The sequence below is a fragment of the Rhinichthys klamathensis genome, unplaced genomic scaffold, assembly GCF_029890125.1.
Source record: "Rhinichthys klamathensis goyatoka isolate OS25496 unplaced genomic scaffold, OSU_Roscu_1.1 h1tg000029l_1, whole genome shotgun sequence".
Classification (NCBI taxonomy): domain Eukaryota; kingdom Metazoa; phylum Chordata; class Actinopteri; order Cypriniformes; family Leuciscidae; genus Rhinichthys; species Rhinichthys klamathensis.
Window position 1 is genome coordinate 3,930,970 of NW_026606579.1, and position 23,381 is coordinate 3,954,350.

A 23,381-nucleotide genomic window follows, 5' to 3' on the forward strand; every position below is an offset into this window, starting at 1 on the left:
TGTGAGTTACACACATTTTCTTTGCACAGAGGAAGAGGTGGGTGGAGAAGAGGGAAAGCGTACCGTTTTGCCTTGCAGAGACTGTGCAGTGATGCTCTGTGCGGGAGGAACAGGCCTGCGCTCGGCAGGGTAGGAATACTGAGAGAGAAAGAGCAAAGCACGGCAATCATGACAATCAGAAGGAGCCGTTCTGCTGAAGAGAGCATTAAACCCTCAGCATTAAAAGAAACTTAAAGATTCAGTCATTTAATGTGAGCGGATAATCACCCGCTCAGCTCAGAAAAATGACAGTTGAGTCATTATACGATCACTGAAAGACGTGTCTGAGCAAGATTCTGGTTTGAAAGACAGAATCAAACCAAAAATTATTCAGACACTAGATATAATTGTTGATATTTTTTTACTAGTGGGTGCAAGACACTATAGTTCATTTATGTAAGTGAGGATAGTAAAATAAAGTAAACTGTGACATATTACACCTAAAAATTCTTCATACAGTGACTATCAGTAAAAATGTATAAAAAATTGGGACCAAAAATTATTCCGACACTTTGAGCTGACCATGTTTTGCTGAAGTGTTTTTTCTTTAATTTCTAATGCGACCTTTTTACACCACAGACTGAACAATTGTTTGTAATTGTTTGAGCTAAACTGGTATTATCTAATTGTGTAGTTAAATTTAACAGCTGACAGATATTCAACATAATTCATGTGTGAGAGTCTAAGAGAAGGACGGACAAAACCAGTGAAATATCAACTGATTTGATAACTCTGAGTTCTTGTTATATTTTATTACTATTTTCTAAACTATAACTATATGCAGGGTTCCCACAACTTTCAGTTAAAACATCACACACAGACTAGGCCTTGTCTGTGAGACCTGTGGGAACCCCATATGACTCTTTACCTTAGAGAGGTGCGGTCGGTGGCGGCGTTCAATAGTCACGTCCCCACGAAACACCGGCGAGGAGACTTCCGAGCGGGAATCTGGGTTTAGAGGACGATTAGGGGAGAAGGTGTGGTAACCGGCCAGTGATCCGTGGGAAGGGGAGGTGGGGATGGACTCTGTGATCTGCCCCATGGTTTTAGGGCTGGGGAGCGTCCCGTATCCGATCCGGGTGTGAGACTGCCTCTGCTGCCACTCGTACAGCTGCCACATGGTGTCGTCCCGTATGGAGCGCCGCTTCTCTGCCGTGGTGGGCTGTAACGCCCGGTCGTACATCGACCCTGTGACGCTGCAGATGCTGTCCGGACGAAGCATGTTGCGCGGGAGCGTACGGTAACCCTCGGGATAACGCGGCACGATCTGCGCCCGGTGGCTCGGCATATTCCTTGGCAACGTTTGGTAGGATGTTATGCTGGAAAATAAAGAAAGTGGAGCCACAAAAAGGTCAATGATATACAAAACAACAGCACTTCAAGCAATCCACTTGAATAAGAGAGTTTTATAATAATACAATCATGCTAATAAGGCCTGGCTTTGACTTTGTGATGATTTCCTGTTATGCTGCAGGTGATAATTAAAGGGGACCTATTATGCTTTTGTACATGTTCAACTTTCTTTAGTGTGTAATGTTGCTGTTTGAGCATGAAAAAGGGAATTATTCTCTATATTAGTGTCAGTGTTTCTGAACTTGAGTTTCTTCCAGGAACGAACACGTCACAATATTCCTCATTTAAATAATTAATACGCAGAATAAAGGGGCGGGGCCTGGTTGAGTTAGTTAGTAGTGTGTTAAACTGGCGGTTATGGTAAGGGGCGGGACATTTCCAAAAACACACTCGAAGCGTTTGACCAATCACAACACACTGATCCAGCCGACCAATCAGAGCACAGTGTGCTTTTCAGAAGGCGGGGCTTCATAGAGACAGGAAGTAAACAGAGCGTTACTGACAGACTGGGAAGAGAGGAGCCGCAACAATGGAGAATATGAGGAAAATAATGTTTTTGAACATTCAAGCATGAAAACCTGTTCTAGTAGAGCCCAAAAACCAAATCAAGATTTTGAAAAAGAGCACAATAGGACCCCTTTAAACACGAACTCATTCATATTATGATAAAAGAGTCGTGCTTATACTCGTCACAGTGCTGCTCCCTCCACAAAAGCCTTCACCTTTGACTCCGGCTGATCATTAACCGTCTCTAATTTTCACTTGTCATCTGCCGATCGCTCTGAAATAATTACAGCATACATGCATCATCAACAGGGAACGCAGGAAAACAGATGGGAAGACTGAGAGCGAGTGGAGTTTCAGAAGACTGTACTGAGGGAGAGTTACGAGCACTACTCTTCCAGGAGCTGGCGATTTCGGCTTCGGTTCCCTGGCATTTTTATAGGCACCATTAAAATGTTTGGCTTGCACACCCTTGTATTGACAGAGTAGAAATCAATAAAGAGCTCAGAGTGCCAAAATTCACAAACCACAAAAGTCACGTCTCTATTTGCTCTATTCTAAGACGAGAAGCTCCAAACCATGTTGGCTGGATGTAGAAGACCAACTAAATTTTTTACCATAGTGAACAATGCTGGCAGCATTAACCATCAAATATGGATACATCCAATGTGCCAGATAAACATACTATTTATATATTAAATACTCATTGTTTTTTGTCTTTTGATGGAAATATCTTTTTCATTTATTCAATGTTTTTCAATTTCATAATTAAATTTTTTTGTCCATTTTACTCTAAAATTAAATATAATACTCTAACTATAATTACAATATGCAAAACGACAAACAAATGTGAAACTAAGAAAAAAACATTTAAAATATTCTAATATCATATAATATATTTAAAAATATGAATTTATTAACAAACTAAATGCAACGTTTAAAACTAATATATTATATATATTAACATTTAGTTAATAGTGAGAATTGGACCCTAATCTAAAGTGTAATCCCTGACATAATTTATAGTGCTGCACATCGGCTCAAAGCATTTTTTCAAAATGTTCATCTAAAATAAAATGATTTAGCTTACAAATGTGGTTGATTTTTTTGTCTGTGTCTGCTGCAATCAATTGCATCCTGAATCTTGAGTGTTGGTAACGTTAAATAACCTAAAATTCAGTCATCTGCATTACAAAAATAAATAAATAAACAGACCAATCGCAGCATGCTGAGAGTTTGGAAAGAAAGTTTGTGATTGGACAAGACGTGCATATGCAAAGACCAACTGTCAAAAATAAGCCTGACAGCAGCCTAAACAAGCATTGCGATATGTGCATAAGTTGCAAAAATATTAAAGAGAGCAGAGACACGCTTCGCCAATGCCTTTTGATAATGAGCATGAATCAGCATCTTAAATAACGCAAACACACGCCGCCGTTCTCTCTCCTCGCTCGCCTTCCTGTTCCTCTTCCTGCGCTGACAGCAGCTCTGATCCACTTTGAGACAAATTTTCGTGGTGCTTGAGCATAAAGCTCCATGACTTATTCATCTGAGGAGAGGAGGACGAGACAAGCGAAGCAAACGCGCGTCGACTGCAGGGCTAAACGGAGGATGGCACCTGACAGCGGGAGCGGCTCCCACATAACCAGCTTCATCCTCTCGGCTCGGGCGGCGGAGGCAGTGAGACCGGGCAGAGGTAAAAATATCTGTTCGCTCATGATAAAGAGCTCATGGAGGAACACTGCCTGCAGACGCTGGAGTTTGGTGCAGACCTCATGTGTCAGGGGACTGAGAGTGGGAGAAGAAACGCTGTGTTCTGCTGCTCTCTGGCACGGCTGATGCTTCAGAGAGACAGAATGATGCATGAATCCAGTGTTTGTCCAGTTTCTGACAGACAGACGGAGGGTACAAAAATACAACTTTATATGCACTCACAGTATTTTGTAAGTTTGTAAAGTGCATATTGTACAGCTAGTAGAGCATGTATTGTGTAGTTCGTAATGTGTTTAGTTTGGGAAACATACATAACTATGCACATTACAAACTACACAATGCACACTTAAACTATCAAATACTCATTTTACAAAATAAACATTATGAACTACAAAATAGTTAGTTTACAAATAAAACATATTACAACCTACAAAAAACCCCTAAACATTATGCACTACACCTTAAAAACTACAAAATGCTCATTTAAAGGGGTGACATGGATTTTTTATTTTACTGTTCTTTGAGGTTCACTTGTGTTAATAAAGTTTTTTTGACAAAAAAAATGTGTGTGTGAAAACTATTATTTTCAACCTTCATTCTGAACCTCTGTCTGAAATCATAGATTTTTAAGGGTTGGCTACTTTAAAGCTGCAGTCGGCAAGTCCGGCAGATTGAGTGGACTTAGGCAAAATTTTGAATGTTTACAACTCTTATGCCCCTCCCCCACTATCAACGGATACCCTCCCATCATGTTCATGCTCGTCAGTGCGTGTGCACCAGATTTTCAGTGAGCGCGCCCGTCTCATCAGCATCCATCAACACCATGGAGTATTTGGAGGTATGCTGTCCTGGCTAATCTACCGATAGATTGCAATTGCTAACGTCATTTATACTCTAAATGAGCTTACTTGATTTTCCGCCATCACTCTTCGTTACTGCGCGAACTTCCGGCGTGTGCATGTGATTGTAACGTGCGCGAGGGGTGGCGTGTGCCCGATCTGTGATTGACAGTCAGATCTCACACCCCCCTGCGCTGATTGGACCCGATGATCCGGGAGCTGTGGATTTTTGCAAAACAAATAACAAGCTCCAGGTGGAGTTAGAAGCTCGGGTTTTTTTCTAAAACCACTTTATTTATGTTGTTCTGTCGGATTATAGTGTCGATTTCACTGAATATGATCAAAAAAAATGTTGCCGACGGCAGCTTTAAGGCTTGTCAGTAAACGGCCACTGTTACATCATTGCATAGGAAACAGTATCAACGCCCGCTCGCTATTGCACGCGAGTAAGTGTTTTAAAAACATAATATCCATATAAAACCGCCATTTTCAGACAAAGCATTATGAAATCATTCACGGTTTGAGATGCAGCTGCTGTCAGATCCAATACAGTTTCTGACGCTAGGATCCGAGACGTAAACGAGCTGTTTAAACTGAACGCGTCAAAGTGAACGTTTTTTCACTCCTCCATTTGCCCTGTTGTCGTCGGCAGACTCAAGTGTGTCGAGTGAGGTTAATATATATAATATTTAAATCAAATAAATCTATATTTGATATTGAGAGTGTAAACCGTGCTTCCTCACCTCCGGGTGTCATCGTCCGGGGCCCGTGTGCGGTGCGTACGGACCCACTGCTCCAGCTGCTGCATGGAGCTGGTTCTGCTCAGAGATCTCTCGGGTTCTGCCGGCTGTGGCGGGACCGGCGTCCTCGGGGGCATCGTGTTGCTCATGTCTCCGGGGCTTCGGTCTCCTCCTCGTTCCCCGGAACCGTTGACCTGGGACGGCATGTACTGTCCGGATCCGGCGCTCTGGATCTGCCTGGAGGACGAGACGGCCAAAGCGATGGCCGCCGCTTGAGCCGGCTGGAGTTTGATGCTGTTGATCTTAGTGAGCGGTCGCTCCACAGTGCCCTCTTTCTGGAAACCGTATTTCTCACCCTCCCGAGGGGGTGGGACGGGTTTCTCCGGGTCTTTATGCCTATCTCCTTCCCTCGGGAGCGTGAGAGAATACCTTCCATCTTTCTGTGGGATCTTCTCGGCGTCTTTAGGTGGCGCGTCCCTCTGAAGCGTGTACTTATCTCCGTCCTTGTGTAGTGTGTACTTCTGCCCGTCTTTCTGGAGTAGGTACTTCTCTCCATCTTTGTGGACGGCGAATTTGTCTCCGTCTTTCTGGAGGACGTATTTCTCCACGTCCTTCTGCAACATGTAGCGGTCGCCGTCCTTCTGCAGAGCGAGTCTCTGAGCTTCTTTGTGCAGAGCGTAGTTGTCTGTCTCTCTCTGGAGGGTGTATCGCTCTTCATCTTTCTGCACGCTACTCCTGCTCTCTTTGTCTTTTTGGATGCAGGGCTGCTTGTCCACGGGTTTCTGCTTCTTCTCCTCCTGGCGGTGAGTCTCGCGGTTTCTCTCATTGTTTTGGATCTCAGGTCGGGTCAGGACTCGGTGATTCAGCATGTTGTTCATCTCCTGAGGGCTGCGTGGGTCAACCTTTACCTTCTCAAGCCTGCAGATAAGAGAGAAAGAGTGTGTGAGAGAGAGAGAGAGAGAGAGAGAGAGAGAGAGAGAGAGAGAGAGAGAGAGAGAGAGGGAGGGGAAAAGCAAGTGAGAGAAAGTCACAACATTCATGCTTCTTTGGATATTACCTTTCATGTAGTGTGTGATATACAGTAGCTTTTTGTGAATGTAAAAGGTCAAAGAGCAGACAAATGGAGTTATTGTCTCCAAACGAAAGAACCGATTCTGAACTGAAACGAGTCATCAGTAATTCCAGTCTTACTTATTGCTCGATCCTATGTAGTTTTGTTTCCAATGCGCTGTAAGAAGTCGACCAATCACAACAGACTGGGTCATCTGACCAATCAGAGCAGAGGAAGCTCTCGGAAAGGTGGGGTTTAGAGAGACTGAATCCTTGATCAAACCGTTCAGACGCTGTGAGAAAACAGGTGATTCTGCAATGTATGTTATGAGTAAATTGAAGTGTTTTTTGACCTTGGATGCATGTAAACCTATTGTAGGAGACTCCAAAACAAAACTAAGATCCTTTAAAATAGCATAATAGGGGCACTTTAAAAGAAAAAAGACGAAACAAGCAATTAAACTGCTCTAAATGCACAATATATGAGCACAGATAACCAATTAAATCTTTACTTGGTCTGTCACTTGACTAGACAATTTATTCAAAATAATTTACATACTGTGATTCACAAATTGTTTACCAATATTTTCCAAAAAAAGCCCCAAATTATGATAATTTATGCTAGGGTTGTTGCATAAGCGTGTTTGAAGGGTTACTTATTTGATTTTATTGTCTTGTATGGTTTGTAAAGCACACTTCTGTTATCTCTGCCTCTTTTATCATCCGCCACGTGAACATCTTAAGTCTGAACAATTAGTAAAGTAACAGAATGCCTCTCCTTTCCTTACCTGAAGTTTAATATTGGGGAGCAGTAATATTAAAAGCAATGGTCTGGTGGATCTAACTCTTTGTTTTACATCTAGTTTCTGTGCCTATCACAAAAACATCCACTGTAATGTCTACGCCAAGAAGCTTTCACAAAGATTACGGATACAGAGCAACACTCCAACGAAACAGTCACACACTTTTTGACCAAACATGCGTTTCCATTAATAAAAGCCACTTTTTTTCTATGAAAACGGTTCATCACAGCTGTGATCCAATTGCCAAAAAGCAATTTTAGTAAAAAACAAAAAAGCAAATGTTTAAGTCTGAGAGATTTCTTTGGCATCTGTGATTGTGCTAAAAGCTGCACTGAAACAAAGTCTCAAAAACATCCACTGCACTTAGAAATCTGTGAAAATCTGTGCTTGTGAGACTCTCTCGGGATGGAAGAGGCTCTTGTCTAGAAACTCGACAGCTTTCCTCAAAAAGATACGACAAAAGCGCTGTGATAAAGAGTGCTAAGAGCAAAGACGAAACACTGAAGTTTCTACTGAGGCAGGTCAACAAAGACAAGTTAACGACATAAAAAGTTCAAGATAAATAGAAAAAATAAGTCTACAAAGCCATGGTGCAATGTTTTTGTGGTTCAATGTGGACCATTCAATGTTTCCCATTTATAACGTCTTTAAGCCATTTCGTAATGATTGTACTTAAAAATGCTGACTTTCTGACATACAAAATGTTCTGAATCAAACTCATTTAAGTGTTCTCTCATTAAACCTGATGATAAGTAACATTTTGACATTAATAATGATATTACTGACCATAAAGAAGATATTTTTAAATTATTAACTACATTGCTTTATTATTATTGGTATTCAATTTTATTGTTGTTGTTGCTTTTTGTACTTATTCTTAACCTGGAAAAACAAACAAACAAATAGCTGTAAATGTCAATGAAGTGATACACCATGGATTTCAATCAGATGTGTTCTTCTTACCTTCTGATTGGCTCGGTGTGGACCATTGCCGCGTCCGTCATAACCTTCATCCAGGACTCCATATCTTTGGCTGTGTCGGTGCTGAAATAGTATGTGCGCATGTTTGGATGCGTCGCCTAGTTGTGAGAAACCAACAGAGCAACCTGGGGGAAAAAAAGAGCAGACAATGAATATAAATAAACAACTGCCTTGTGTCCTAGATGATGTCAGTGGCACAAAATGCAATAATGCTGGAGCAGTCTTTCTGAAGTGAGCAGATCTTCGTCAGGAGGGTTTGAGTTGACAGACCCCCATCGTTCAGAGCCTCTCAGGAGTGTGTCTGACTGCTTCACTCTGACAGCTTTTGTCTGGATACTCAAACTCATCTTTCACAACAGTTTATAGAAGCTTCGACGAACGAAGCGCTGAGCTCTTTGGAATAGTTAACCAGAACTAGTGAGACCCTAGTGAGATGCCTCAATCTACATAAGCAGCTTCCTCCTAAAGCAGACACAAATTACATTTCAATTAGATGCACTCTTAAAAATAAAGGTTCTTTATTGGCATCAATGGTTCTATTAAGAACCTTTAACATCCATGGAATATTTCCATTCCAAAAAAGGTTCTTTAGAGTGGAAAAAGATTCCTTGGATTTTTTTTTTTTTTCATTTTTAAATTCTTCACACTAAAAAAACACACATTTGGAACTATTTTTAAGAGTGCATCCAATATTTTATTTGGCAAATCTTTGATATTATCACTTATGATTAGAGATGCGCTGATGTTTCGGGATATCAGCTATAACATGAAAAAGGCCAAACAAACCAATATTATTGATTAACTGCATGAAGGCAATGGGTTGTATAATTTTAGATGGGAAAACCTGTCTCAAAATTCATACTTGTATATGTATTGTATATATAAAGCAACAGTACTGGATTATTTGTTAATGAGTTCATTAAAGAAATATGTAATGTTCTATTATAATAAGTCAAATATGGGTTAGTATTTGATCGCAAAAATAACCTCTGAAGATTGTCTTATAAATGGATCCAATCCATGATCATCCTGGTATTTAATGTGCACTTTTTTCTTTTTGGAATTTTTCAGTGAAAAAACTACTAGTATTATTTATACTACAAACAGGCATAGAATAGTGCATACGAATGCAAAATTGGGACGCACCTACAGTTAAGGTCTAGATAACGAACAGATTTAGGCGTTCCTGGTTAATGCGGTGAGGTATGTTAATGTGTCATTGTGCGGACTCAATACCTACCGTATTAGCAAAGCTCCATCCGGTAAACATGTTGACGCTCGAGTTCATGAAGCCTCACAGAGAACAAGCCGCACCATTGTGAGAGAGAGAATAAGATCAAAAAAAAAAAAAAAAAGAGTCGACATGAAAATATCTGCACTAATCGGCAAATAAAACTCAAGTATTTCATCTTTTCTTCACCGGTCCATCCACCTGCCCATCACATTAACATTTCAAATATGGCCATGTTCGAAGGATTCTGAATGTGTCTCTGACCTTGAAGGCGTATTTCCTGCTTATGTGGTCGTCCACGGACAGCATGGAAATGTGGAAGCTGGGCAGGAGGATACTTCCCAAGATTCCTTCTTCTTTCTCATCTGAAGACACAAAGAGAGAGACGTAGTGAACATTAGCATATATTAGACGTCAGCCAGGGAACTTGTTACATTTGCAGCCGAAGCCATGACTGAGTGTTTATTTCGGCAGGGGTGTTGGTAAACAGACAGTCTAGCGGGGCTGATGGGAAAACTGCAGGGCTGTGTGCATTCGAGCATGTCAATGAGGTTGTGACTGTTCTCGACTGTGAACTCTATCGTTTTGATTGCAGACTGCAACGAATCTTTCAAGAGTTGCTTGCCGACGGAGTCAATTCAGAGTGACAGCTGTGTTAACAGTTACTGTTATCGTAATAATGCAGAAAACAGCACGTTCCCATCACCAGCTTCCAGAAGCGCAAGACTTTTCACGGCCATTATGCCCTTTATTACTTCCAACAATCACATAAAACTTGCAAAACTCGTCATTTTATCATCTGTAAGGTGATATTTCAGATCATTTCAGATCAACTGCAATTGTTAATGATATTGCCGTTATACAACAGTTCAATAAACCAGAAGTTAATACTGAGCAACTTGCAACCAACTAATTTGTCTGTCAATCAATGAAAATACTTCCAAAGTCAAAAGAAAAACTACCATAGCACATCTCCATGAATGTGTTTCAACGAGTGGAACGGTGTGTTTGAATGAATCTGCTGAAAGATTGGTTCAATGAATCACTCACAAGACACTTGTGTCGTTCTTGAATGAATCGAATCGGTTGAGTGAGGAATTCAATGATTGACCCTAAAATGCAGTTTTTTTCCAAATGAACCAGTGTTTTTGAAGGAACCGATTGAGTAAATGAATAACTCACTCATAAAGACAGTCACAAATATATACTATCAACTGTTGCATAATTAGTGTTAGGCAGATTTTTGAATCCCTAACCCGAAATATGGGCAATGTAATGATGCTTCACCACCATGTGTTGCTATCGTCTTTTAAAAAAGTTACATGGAGCAAGTTTTTGCATCCATCAGTGTGTTCTGGAAACATCCCACACGCTGTGAGCGGCTCAGATCGGTGAGGCGGTGTTCAGAACTCCTGTGTGTTGTTGCTGAAGGAAACCCGCCGGTGGCTCACTGCAGAAACCGCGCTGAACCACTGACAGCAGCGAGACGAACAAACAAACACGGAGAGATTTTCAATTCTCTTGTCAAGATCAGACTCAGCGTGGCAGCTTCAGGGAAACCACATACTGATACAAAAAAAATCAAAGCCTAGTGTAAGTTCAGAGCCGGATATTAGAACTACACAGCTCTAACAATTCTTCTCAAAATCTCATCCAACGCATAATTCCACAAACAATTCCATAGATTTTTTTACAGAAATTGAACCGCAGTCATTAGGATTAGAGTTGTAAAGAACAATTATGGTTCCTTAAAGGGATAGTTCACCCAAAAAAGAAAGTTCTATCATTATTTACTCACCGTCAAGTCTATACATGCATGAAGTTCTTTCTTCTGTTGAACATAAATGCAGATATTATTTTTTGAAAGAAGTCTCTTTTGTTTACCAAGGCTGCATTTATTTGATCAAAAAGATTCAGTAAAAACAGGGAAATATTAAAAAAAATTATGTGAATTTCTAAGTGAAAATAAAAGTAAACAAAAATCTGTAGAGACTCCATGTGTGATTAGGTATCACATCCCTTACATAATACGGGGGTTTTACCTTGGCAACAGACCAAAACCAGTGAACTTCCCAATACCTTCCTGAAAACTGCACGTTTTCTCAGTCTCCCTAATCAAACACACCTGATTCAACTCATCAGCTCATTATCACATGGGGATATATGTGATAATGAGCTGATGAGTTGAATCAGGTGTGTTTGATTAGGGAGACTGAGAAAACGTGCAGTGTTGGGGGTCCTCCAGGAGCAGGATTGGGAAACACTGAACTAGTGCATCATGACCGTGTGCAGTACCAGCTGGTACAGACAGGAGGCGTCAGTGATCCTGCCCTCCTCGGTGGTCAGGGCATTCAGTACTTCATCAATGACATCCACACCGGTCTTCTTGAGCAACATTTCATCTGACCCGCCGATACAGACCCACAGAAAGACGGATGATATGAACAGACTGAGAGAGCTCTGTGCAGTCTGACCACGTCTGCTGCGTAGTTCGAAATCCTCTGTCTTCTCCGTCAGCCAATAAACAGCCTCGACCCTCATGGTCCCGGTCATGAAAGAGCGATCTGATTGCACTGCCGGACTGGTTAATTGCACAATTTATGGAGATCTAGGAGCGTGTCCTCAGGAGACTTCAGCATGCAGCAGAACACGTCCAATGAGACACATTTGGACTCGGACTGTTTTGCCTCCCTTCCTTTCTCGCTGAATATGAGTGTTTGTTAAATAGAATACTTGACTATAAACACTAGAACTGTTAACTGAATCATTAGTGAATCGAAATCATTAAATTGCAAATCATTTCCCTGTTACTGCTCATATAAAGTTCTGGTTACAGTATTAGCATAAGCAACCACTCATTCAGCATTATTGCCTTGTTAACAGTGCTATGATTTGAAAAATATACCACGTAAAACCCATAGATAGCAGTGCAAGTGTGCCACTTGATCATATAGTGGCATAAGTCAACAGAAACTACGTTGGAGCATTAATCCTACCGCACAAACAATGCAAATGAAGCCGCTCGACTCACCTCTGTAGTAGAAGAGGCACATGTCACACAGCACGAACCATCTCTTCTTCCACATCTTCATCCCGGTACTGTCCTGCAAAAGTCCAGAAGCAGCACAACAACTGTCAATCAAACCAGCCAACCAATCACAGTGCATCATGGAGAGCCCCGCCCATTCCAATGCTTGCTTATTTTCCTGAGACACCACCAAATATCTTTGCTTCGGTCTCATAATTATGTTGAGTTAAATTGCTGCGGTTCTCCAGAGCACAAACTCATCTCTTTTTTAAGGCGACTCATTTTATTTGTGGCATGAATCATATTCATATTCCTCCCTCGTGTTTTACTGTTTGTTGTGTTAATCTTTGCACCGTGTAAGCATGTAAATTTTAATTTCGACAACAAAGCCTGACGATTTTGCTTGTGCTGCGGGAGCAGCTTTGATGGAGGATGTTTGGGGAAGGGGAGAGACCACCTCTGAAGCCGTGTTTTTCGTGGAAACACACTGCTTTCAAAGGAGCGCTGGCGCAGCGATCACACACACAAAGACAACATGAAGTTACTGATGCGGCCGTAGCGCTTTGTGTGTTTATTTCACTCTGCCTTTTATGTGAAGCGCTTTTGAAAAATATGATGCAAAAGCACAAATGTGCCTAGGGAGTCGTGCATGTACTGCGTAAAAACACAGGCAGATGAAGCTCTGATTGAAACTTATGATGGATAAGCTTTTAAGTGCAGTCAAATCTCAGAAAACATGACCATCAGCAACAAAATAACTCAAAAAGTAAGTAAAATAAAAAAGTTAAACTGATAACATTTACCTCGGTATGCACTCTGGAAGTACATTAGTGTAACATGCATATCATTACCATAATGCAAAACAACATTATTCTTATATATATATATATATATATATATATATAATTACATTTAATAAATTATATTTTTGACTGATACTTAATTTTTTTAATGAGATTATGTCTGAATGTGCTTAAATGTCATGCAAATAATGTTATAATGCAAAAATTATTTCTATGATGCTATATATTTTTTATAGAGTCCCATGGAAATGCATATCATTACCGTAATGCAAAACTGATTTTATAAAATAAAATAAAATGAAATGGGATAATTGATACTTTAGTTTTTTGTAATGAGACTGAATGTGCATAAATGTCATGAAAACAATGTAAAAATGCAAAAAACATGTACTTTTTTCCTGTTGATTTTTACACGAGATTCTCCTGTGCGCATGTAAGGCTGCATTTACACTGCAGGTCTTGATGCCCAAATCCGATTTTCTGACTATATCCGATTTTTTTGACGACCCGCTTACATTATCTTTTAAAAGTGACCCGTATCCGATTTTTGCATTTACACTATACACTGCTGAAACCACCAAATGTAGACGTTCTGACCCGGAAAAGGAAGTAAAACAGCACGAAAAAATACAATGGATGCAGATGCGAATAAAATTATCCAGTGTTTTGCTTTCCACAATATTTTTAAAAGTCATTAAGCTTTTTATCTTACGGTGGCACTGTAGCCACGAGCGCTTAAAACCGTGCCTCCCCATATCTCGTGAAATTTCTTCAAACACGGATTTATTTCTGTAACAACCCTGCATTTTTGCCTGCACAGTCTCTTCGCCCCACACACTCAAAAGACACGAAACCTCCACATTGCTCCACTGTGTGTATCCTTCGTCCTCCATCGCACCTATAATAAGTCATGTGATCTCAGTTGGTGGTGTCCACCTGAGTCGACATCACTTTTTTAAAGATGTACGACTCGCATTTACTGGGGAATATCCGATTTGTCTGCTTACATGGCACACGCAAATGCACGTATCCGATTCATATCCGATTTATTACCACATATGAGTGAGGCCTGAATCCGATCTGAGAAAATCGGAATCCATGCGTTTTTTTCTGCTTACACGTTCATGGGTCATATCCGATCTGTGCCACACATGAGAGGAAAAAATCGGATTTGGGTCACTTGAACCATGCAGTGTAAATGGGGCCAAAGATGCTGGAGTCACACACCTGTTTGTAAAGCCAGCCGTTTTTCACCACCGGAGCATTGGGGTTCCTCCTGATTGAGTTGGACCTCTTCCCAAAGTTGTGGACTTTCTTTGAGGACCTGGATGGCTGCAAACAGCGCAAGAGGAGATTATTCGGAGAAATGACACTTCCGAGGACTCGAGCTTGCCTGTATACATTATTCAGTGATTGAGTTGTAAATAATTACAACTTACTAGTGAAGTCGTTTAGTGGAGCTGAGAAAACGAGTGCAAGGCATGCATTATGAATCGACGGCACTTACGAACCCTTAGAAGGTTAAAAAGTGTCTTAACAGAAGCCAAAACACATGGACAACACAATAACAATCTGTGGAATCTGCGAGTTTATCTGTCATTCATCTCGCTCTGATGAGACACAATCATACAGACCAGCAAGTCGCTGATCTCTGGACTTCAATTGTTTATAATGATAATAAATCATTAGAATAAAAAAATTTGTCTCATTTCATCATCTTAGCATCTCCCGGGTCAAACTAACATTTCTTCCGAATTTATGCGTTTATGTATTTGTATGCATATTCATTTATTTATTTGAGAAATAATCCAAGCCACATCCATTCATGAATTGTTGATCTTGTTTGGGTGTTTTTATGTTATAAAGAGTTTAGGGATATTGTAAGTTGTCTGAATGACTAGTTGAGTAGTATTTTGAAAGACTTGAATAATGAGGTTTAGGAAACTCTTAAAGGCAGAGTTTCCATCCATATATGTGTATGCATTAAAAATGCAGGATGGAAAAACAAGATGTGAATCAAATGTACTGAATGCGCTTAAAATATCTGCAATGCTCGCTTGAGATGGATATCTAACTAGATGCCCATCCTAACACATTATTGCATTTTTATTATACTCTATATCAACTCAAGCAAAGACAATGAAGCAAATGTCCAGTAATGAGGACACTAATTGGTCAAGATGCTATTGATGCATGATGGGACAGTCCAATCTGTCACGCTGGAACTAGGCCAAGGTCAGTGAGATAGTGTGTGTGGCTCACTCTGGTTGTGGGACTGCTGGGATGTGTGGTGTAGTCTGAGCCGCCCGTGTAGTTCGACGCTTCGCTCATGGTGCTGGTTGGACGTTCTTTCTTCTCGGCCTCTGGTGCTTTGGTCGCTGGTCTGGAAGAGGAGAAGAAGAAAGAAGGAGAGATGCAGGGGAAGAAAAGAGGAGGAACATCAAAAATTAATCTTCTTTGCACATAATTCAGACCTGTAGGAATATTCTGGGTCGTTTATTTTAACTATTGCATGCTGTCTTTTACCACAGACAATTATTTATTCAAATGCTTTTACAGCAAAGTAACTCACAACGGAAGCAAATGAGAAATGCAATATTAACTCGATATAAAATATTGTGGAATAAGTCCCACCTTCTGAACAAAAAGAGCTATTTGCCAACTGGTAAAGTCATTGCGTCACTACAGCGACCTTTAGAAGCTTAGATGCGCTTTATGTCATGATTTAAGCATTTAGAAACACAATTTATGAGACTTTTGTAGTCAGATTTCATTGGTGATTTCAAATATGAAATTTAATTCCGCTTTGGAGAATTTTATTTTTCCCTATCTAAAGATATATATATATTTTAAACTTAAAGGGTTAGTTCACCCAAAAATGTAAACACTGTCAGTAATTACTCTCCCTCATGTTGTTCCAACCCCGTAAGACTTTGGTTCATCTTCGGAACACAAATTAAGATATTTTTTATTAACTCTGAGAGCTGGATCACTCCTCCATAGGCTTCTAAAGGGATCGAAACTGGCCGGCCCAAAAGTTATGAAAGACATCGTTAAAATAGTCCGAGTGACTACAGTGGCTCAACCTTAAGTTTAACAAGCGACGAGAATACTTTTTGTGCGCAAAAAAAAAAAAAAAAATGACGACTTTATTCAACTATTTAATTCCTTCTCTGTGGGTCTCGAGATTTCACGTAGTGAAACTACGCAAAGCTTCTAGGTTGTACGACATCACACGGATCACACACATGACCAGCGTCGGCCAATAGTGAGCCTGCGTGTGACGTGCAACAACGAAGCTTTGCTCAATATTACTACGTGAAATCTCACGGCCCACAGAGAAGGAAATGAATAGTTGAATAAAGTCGTTATTTTTGTTTGTTTTTTTGCGCACAAAAAGTATTCTCGTCGCTTGAAAAACTTAAGATTGAGCCACTGTAGTCACTCGGACTATTTTAACGATGTCTTTAACTCTTTTGGGCCGGCCAGTTTTGATCCCTTAAGAAGCCTATGGAGGAGTGATCCAGCTCTCAGATTTAATCAAAAATATCTTAATTTGTGTTCTGAAGATGAACGAAAGTCTTACGGGGTTGAACAACATGAGGGAGAGTAATTACTGACAGAGTTTTCATTTTGGGGTGAACTAACCCTTTAATGCATATGATATTTCCAAATGCCTACTAATATGCGTTTATTAGAACCATATCACTGCAGATACATTTACCAATTGATTTTACCCACTAATAGGGATGTCCCGATCCGATCACGTGGTTTCAGACTCGATCGGAATCGGACGTTACCTCCCGATCAGGACTCGGATTTATGTAAATTAGGGGTGTAACGGTACATGTATTCGTAATTATTGAACCGTTTCGGTACGAGGCTTCCAGGTCGGTACGCATACAAACCGCATGATTCCTAGGACCATTTTTCCTGCAGACAAAATCCGCGCTGGCGCGATCACCACAACGTTGCGCAACATCAAATGGCAAACGTAATGAAAGCGGAACGAAACTGCGCTACTCATTATATTGTGCTTAACGGACCATTTATCAGTTCGGACCAGCAACATCTGTGCAGCGCGAGATCAAGCGACACTGTGCTAAGAGATCCAGTGAAGAAAACATTTGAATTCGCCACTGAAGTAACAACATCGCTGCGAGATCTAGTGAGAAGCGTTCACATTTCTCCGTTATTAACCGTAGATCTCTATTAGATCAAACAGCGCTGACGTGGACACCAGGAAAAATATTGTGCCGTGAATGAACATGGATTTAATGTTGCACTTCAAAACTCAAATATTACATAAATATATATTTAAATGTTATTTTTAATGTGATTACCAAAACATTATTTGTTCATCCTTCAAAGATTACCCCCATTTATAAACCTGAAAGTTTCAAGATGTAGGAAAACTCGAACTTATTTAAAGGTTTTTCTTTTAATAAATAGGACATTTCTCTGGCATTTCTTTCTTTTTGCTGTATCATATCGAACTGAACCGCAAATTTTGTGAACTGTTACACCCCTAATGTATATATGCTCATTATTTTTTTATACACTTTTATAACATTTTTATTTCTTGTTTACATGCCTGCCGGGTATTTTAAGTTGAGGTGCTATTTGTTTTTATATTAGACTTTTTCTATATTTACTGTTGCACTAAAGTCCAAAAGTGAAGATTTTATGTTATGTATTACTTGATTGTTCAAGCTACCTCACAGAAGTGCTCTGTTTGTTAACAGAGTTGTTGAATGTTAAAATAAGGTGAATTAAATAAAAAATAAGGAACATCCTGGATCTGTTTTTATATTCTGGATCTTCTTTATTCTTTTTTAATGTATTATATAAGTATCGGATCGGGACTCGGTATCGGTAGAAACTCAATATCAAATGACTCGGACTCGGACTTGAGGGCAAAAAAACCTGATCGGGACATCCCTACCCACTAAGGAAGATTGTTTGTGGTAATCGACAGCATGCGCCTGACAGGTTTAAAAAATCCAGAAAAGCTGTGTGAATGCGGAGCGATTGCTGTGCAGATGAGTGAGGGAAGTTCTTGAGCTTCCTCTGTGAAACATTCAAGGAGTTTGGGCTGTAAACTGCTGTTTTATTAAGTCAGAGCACTTCAGCATTGAGACAGAATGAGAAAGACAGAGAGGAAAGGGAAAAATCGAGGAGACCGGCCCCATGCATCAAAGCAATTACTCACTCCACGTCTCCGCTGATCTACTCCCACACAATTGACATCCTTAAATGGCCTGCCAGCTCCGGGTCTGACATACCGCATCCACAGTTTATGACCTAGTCAAGCTGAAGGGCAAAAGCAAACCGAAGGCCAGAAAAATCAAGGGTTTAAAACCCAACGTCACGCCAGGACAGACCACAGCCTTATTTAACCAAAGTAAAGAAAAAACACAATAAATATGGGCATAAAACCCTGAAATCCCATGACACACGGATGCTGAATTGGGAGCCGGATCGGAGAGGCATTGTCCCGTAGGGTTGGCCTATATTCTGACGCTACGGTAGAGCGACGACGTCTCGGGATAGCGCTGCTATCTGGAGCAAGGGAGAGGGGAGAACACCAGGGTAAAAAATAAAGCTGTCTGGCTTCTGGGTCACCTCGCAAAAAAGAAAACACTTTCTTTTCACAAAAAGGCTGAATATTAGCACCGTTTAAACGGATAGATCGAGTCTCCCACATGCGCTCCTGACAAACTGCATCAGGAGGTTAAATATTGTTATGCTCTTATTATAACTGCATATAGGTTTGGGACAAATTGAGGGTGAGCAAATGGATTTTTTTGTTTGACTATTTCTTTACCACAGATCATTTGCATGGGTGCCTGCCTTTTGACACAAGCATCTGATTTTGTGTTGGAAACAAACACAAAGAGACACATTGTGAGATGCAGTCATGCACACACCAGCACCACAGAGAGAGATGGAAAATACAAAACACAGTACACCGCTATCCTGGGTCACACACAGACCCGAGTACGACCTTCCAGGCCGCTGATCTCAAATTAAATTGAGCATTCAACACGGCTATTAGCGTTCATTAATTAATCTCTTCTGAAATAATGAGCTTTAGCGTGCGCTCAGTGGCCATCACTCGCTTGACATCTGACGGCGTCTTCAGAGGAAGAGTGGCAGCGAGTGTGAAATTAGCCCGATGTCACCCGGCTAAACCTCGCTGAGTCCGGAGATAATTGACGGAGGAGTTGAGATGGGTTTGTGGGTTGGATGGGCACCGGCACCGACTGGAGGTCCTCAGCTAAAATGCGTGAGTCAGGCTAGCCTTTAAAACCCAGCATTTCTCTCTCACAGCTTTCCCTTCACGGCAGCAGCATTAGAGGCGGTTAAACTCAACAGCCTCGAGGAACATTAAAGGACTCATCGGATGCAAAATTCACTTTCATATGGTGTTTGCATTTAAATGTGTGTTTGCATTGTGTGGACACAACCACCATACAATGAAAAAAAAATCCATTCACTCCTTTTTTTTTTTTAATCCTTAAAGTCTAAACACTCTCAAGAATCAAGCCGTTTGGATTTTCTGAGCACTATGATGTCATAATGCTCATGCTCCGCCCACGACCGCTGACGGGCTGTCCCGTATTTGCATATTTCTGCCCTCAGCCATTCGACACCCCCCCCCCCATGGAGTGAGGAGCTGCTCATTATCGTTTAAAGAGACATGCACCGGAACGGGTCGCTGTGAACACAGCTGTTTATGAGGAGGTAAAAAGGGTGTTGTTTTACACAACCATTGAGGAATTTTAATCAAAATATATTTTACACGACTTTACACGAAGACCCTAAAGAATCATACCAACTTGTGGAAAATGGGCATCCGATGACCCCTTTAAGAAAATATCACAAAACTGGTCTTATTGGATTCATTCCCAATGTTAGACCTGAAAAATCTAGTTTTTTTATCAAGAAATTATGCAAAAAAAAATATATTGGGGCGGGACATGATTTTATCCATTAGGAATTGATTGGAAACAGAAGATTAGATGAAAAAAAATGTCTATATATGGTCATTCAAGGGGATTGGTAGAAAAATGAGAGGGATTTGTGATAATACATTACATAAAACATTTTTCTTCATAATAATGTGAATAATTTAAAACAAGACCAGGAACATCTGATAAAAATAGAAAATAATCAATTGAGATTTCATGACTGTAATGACTAAATCTAAACCTTATCTCTAAATATTATATTAAGATATTATATATCAATAATATTAATCTATAACATAATATAGATAATATATAATAGTAAATATATTGATACTATCATTGATACGTTTAAAAACCAAATTGAAATAGATTTTATTTTTGTTTTCGATTTCGTTTTAATTTGAGTTAAAGTTCCATTAATTTTGTTGTGCATAATGTGTTTTTATTATGAATAATATTTACACACTTTTTTGCATAATTTCAGGGGGGATTTTTTTATTTATTTCATTACACGTTTAGTATTCGTTAAGTCTTCGTTAATAATATCATATAATAACCTGCTCTGAAGGCCTCAATTGCTGTCCTACTTTGCATCCCAGATGTTACCTAAAAAACAAAACAGGTAAAGTAGCATTCTGAGGGGGGTTTTTTTGGGGCATCTTGGCTCTGGAAATCAATGTCAGAATGAAGAAAGCGGGCCTCTAGGACACATTCAGCTAAATTTTCCCCATCTTGGTTTGCTTTCAGGACAACATTATCTCATTGTCCCAGTTAAGTGCTTGACATTTAGAGCTATTTCCAATGGTGTGTTTTGTTCTGACAAAACTTAATGATAAACTGTCAAAGTCGTGTCACTTACTGACAAAAACTGGCATCGTTCTCAATCTAAGGGGAGGCCACCGGGGGCGCGTGTACGTCAAGCCCTGTGACGGTGTGTGTTAAGCTGTGACTCGTGACGAATGAGTGTTTCATCTCCGTCCAGCGCTTGACGGGACTGTTTACAGGCTGAAAGTGCTCCGTCTCGACGAGATGCGTGGGATTACGGGACCCCTGCCGAAGCGGCGGAGGACAACATAATTCATTTCTGACTGAGAGCGACCGCCCGCTCCCCACGAGGAGATGTTTCATGTTTCATATGCAGCGTGGGTAAGACAAATCGGACGGCACACATAAATCTTGCATATCTCCACATTAGCGATGCATAGCAGGATATCAGACAATTCAGTTCAAATACTTGCCTTGGGTTAGTGTTTGAGCAGAATTAATGAGACAGAATGGCAAAACAACCAGAGATGAATGGAGGCTCTGCAGCTCAAAAGAAGCGGGTGAGGTTTAGGAGAACAGATGACAAAAAGGGATCCCTGCAAAGCATTACCTGTTTAAAACAGGATGGACAAGTTTCCCACAATTCAGGCTAGAAAACAGAAAAAAGGGAAAGAAGATGAACTGAAAGCATAATCATTTTGGGGTTGAAACAACTCAGAAGCAAAATAAAGTTCACCAGAAACTAGGGCTGTCAAATGATTAATCACGATTAATCGCATCCAAAATAAAAATTTGTGTTTACATAATATATGTGTGTGTACTGTGTATAATTATTTTGTATATAAAGGCACACACGTATATATTTAAGAAAAATATGTTATTTATATATAAAATGTTTATATTTATATAAAATATACATTATATATAGGCTACATTCAGTCTATATACAGTATATACATGCAAATATTTCTTAATAAATACACATGCATGTGTGGGTATTTATGTATTAAAAATAATTATACACAGTACACACACATATATTATGTAAACACAAACTTTTATTTTGGATGCGATTAATCGTTTGACTGCCCTACCAGAAACTCATTGAAAGGAAAATCCAGTTAAAACCAGATTCGGATGACAGACTCTGGTTTTATGTGGTTTCTACTGTAGGTGGTCATTAACCGTGTGGAAGAGGTTAAGTAGATGACCAACTTCAGCTGATATGACTTGGATTTTCCTAATGTTAGAGAAAAAAAAAAGAAAAAAAAGAGAAATAATAAAAATAGGATGGAGTGAAGGTTGTGGAATAAATTATAATGGAGCAGAAATGCTAGCCTCAAGATACCGGACTCTCCCTAATGACTCTCCCTAATTATTTCCTGTTTAATTACACAGACACTGACGTATAGCTTTGGCACCAAAGTTTCCCCCTAAAACCCGCCGTCACCTCACGGGCCTGACTCATCTCAGCTGGACTTCTGGCTGTTCACATGTTGCTGAAGGCGTCTCGATCTGTCAAACATCAACCTTCAGATAAACTAGCCGTGTAAAACTGCAGTCGCCCGCAGGAGAACATGCTAATGCATGCAGGTAATTAAGGGTGTGTCTTTACCATCGTTTTTATTAAACATGATATTAAAATATCAGATTTTAATATGACTTCATTTTACTAATACAGACTTACTTACAAAAATACAAAAATCCATTATAAAAATGCAAAAAAAATTTTTTAAATGAAATATGATATAAAAATTATATAAAAGTATATTAAAAAATAAATCATTTCAAAATGTATTGCGTGAAAGTGATTTATTTCTTTTTTCCCCAAAATTACCATGACTATTTTATTGCGTGTCATTTCTAACCAACTTGTAATAATTGTTTAAATTATGCAAAAAGTGTGTAAATATTATTCAATATTTTGTGTATTCAGCAGAAAAAAAAGCCATTTTATACAAAAAGTGTTTCAAATGTAATTTCCATCACATAATGCTATTAAACATACTACATAATTTGACATGTCATGGATCTTTTAAAAAAAAAAATTTTTTAAAGAAAACAAACGACAATACTCCTGTGATGTATGTATAAACACTGTTGGACTAATATTAAATATTCAATAAAGTATTTTGTAATAAAGTATTGTTCAAACTAATTTGATTGAAAATCACTGTACCAAATAAATCTTAAAATCTATAATATCTGGGCATTTTAGGGGGAAAAAAAGTATTTACATAGATATATAACAAAGTAGGCATAAATGTAGTTGAAGAAACACCCAGATATGACTGCATGGTTAATTGTTTCAGTAATCGAGGGCGTCTGAAGCTTTAGTCAGGGTTTTTACGGCACAGCGAGTGCTATTATGACACACACCAGCCCCATATATCAACAGAGTGGCACAAAAATGAGGAAATATGAGGGTGAAAAAAATGACTGCGCAAATTAATGAGGTTCCAGTGTGACGATGAGAAACGAGGACACTTCAGGCCGAACGCCGCAGTCGTGTAGTCGCCGTGTAGTGGAAGTGACTGCGTCGCGCTCTCGTACCGAGG

The 23,381-nt window shown here is 39.7% G+C and overlaps 1 protein-coding gene across 29 annotated transcripts in view; it reads right to left on the minus strand.

Moving 5' to 3' along the window:
- plekha5 (pleckstrin homology domain containing, family A member 5) overlaps positions 1 to 23,381 on the minus strand; it is a 143,023-nt gene that overhangs the window by 21,777 nt on the left and 97,865 nt on the right. For 14 of the 29 annotated variants that reach the window (XM_056245329.1, XM_056245328.1, XM_056245326.1 and 11 more), the window contains 10 exons: positions 21,434 to 21,472; positions 15,347 to 15,467; positions 14,312 to 14,416; positions 12,285 to 12,357; positions 11,052 to 11,084; positions 9,518 to 9,618; positions 8,005 to 8,120; positions 5,192 to 6,106; positions 908 to 1,358; positions 64 to 138 (listed from right to left, as the gene is read on the minus strand). In XM_056245329.1, the coding sequence (XP_056101304.1) occupies positions 64 to 138; positions 908 to 1,358; positions 5,192 to 6,106; positions 8,005 to 8,120; positions 9,518 to 9,618; positions 11,052 to 11,084; positions 12,285 to 12,357; positions 14,312 to 14,416; positions 15,347 to 15,467; positions 21,434 to 21,472 (2,029 nt within the window). Of the gene's footprint in view, positions 1 to 63; positions 139 to 907; positions 1,359 to 5,191; positions 6,107 to 8,004; positions 8,148 to 9,262; positions 9,354 to 9,517; positions 9,619 to 11,051; positions 11,085 to 12,284; positions 12,358 to 14,311; positions 14,417 to 15,346; positions 15,468 to 21,433; positions 21,473 to 23,381 lie in introns of those variants that run through there. The other 15 variants (XM_056245341.1, XM_056245330.1, XM_056245339.1 and 12 more) reach the window with 6 other exon arrangements.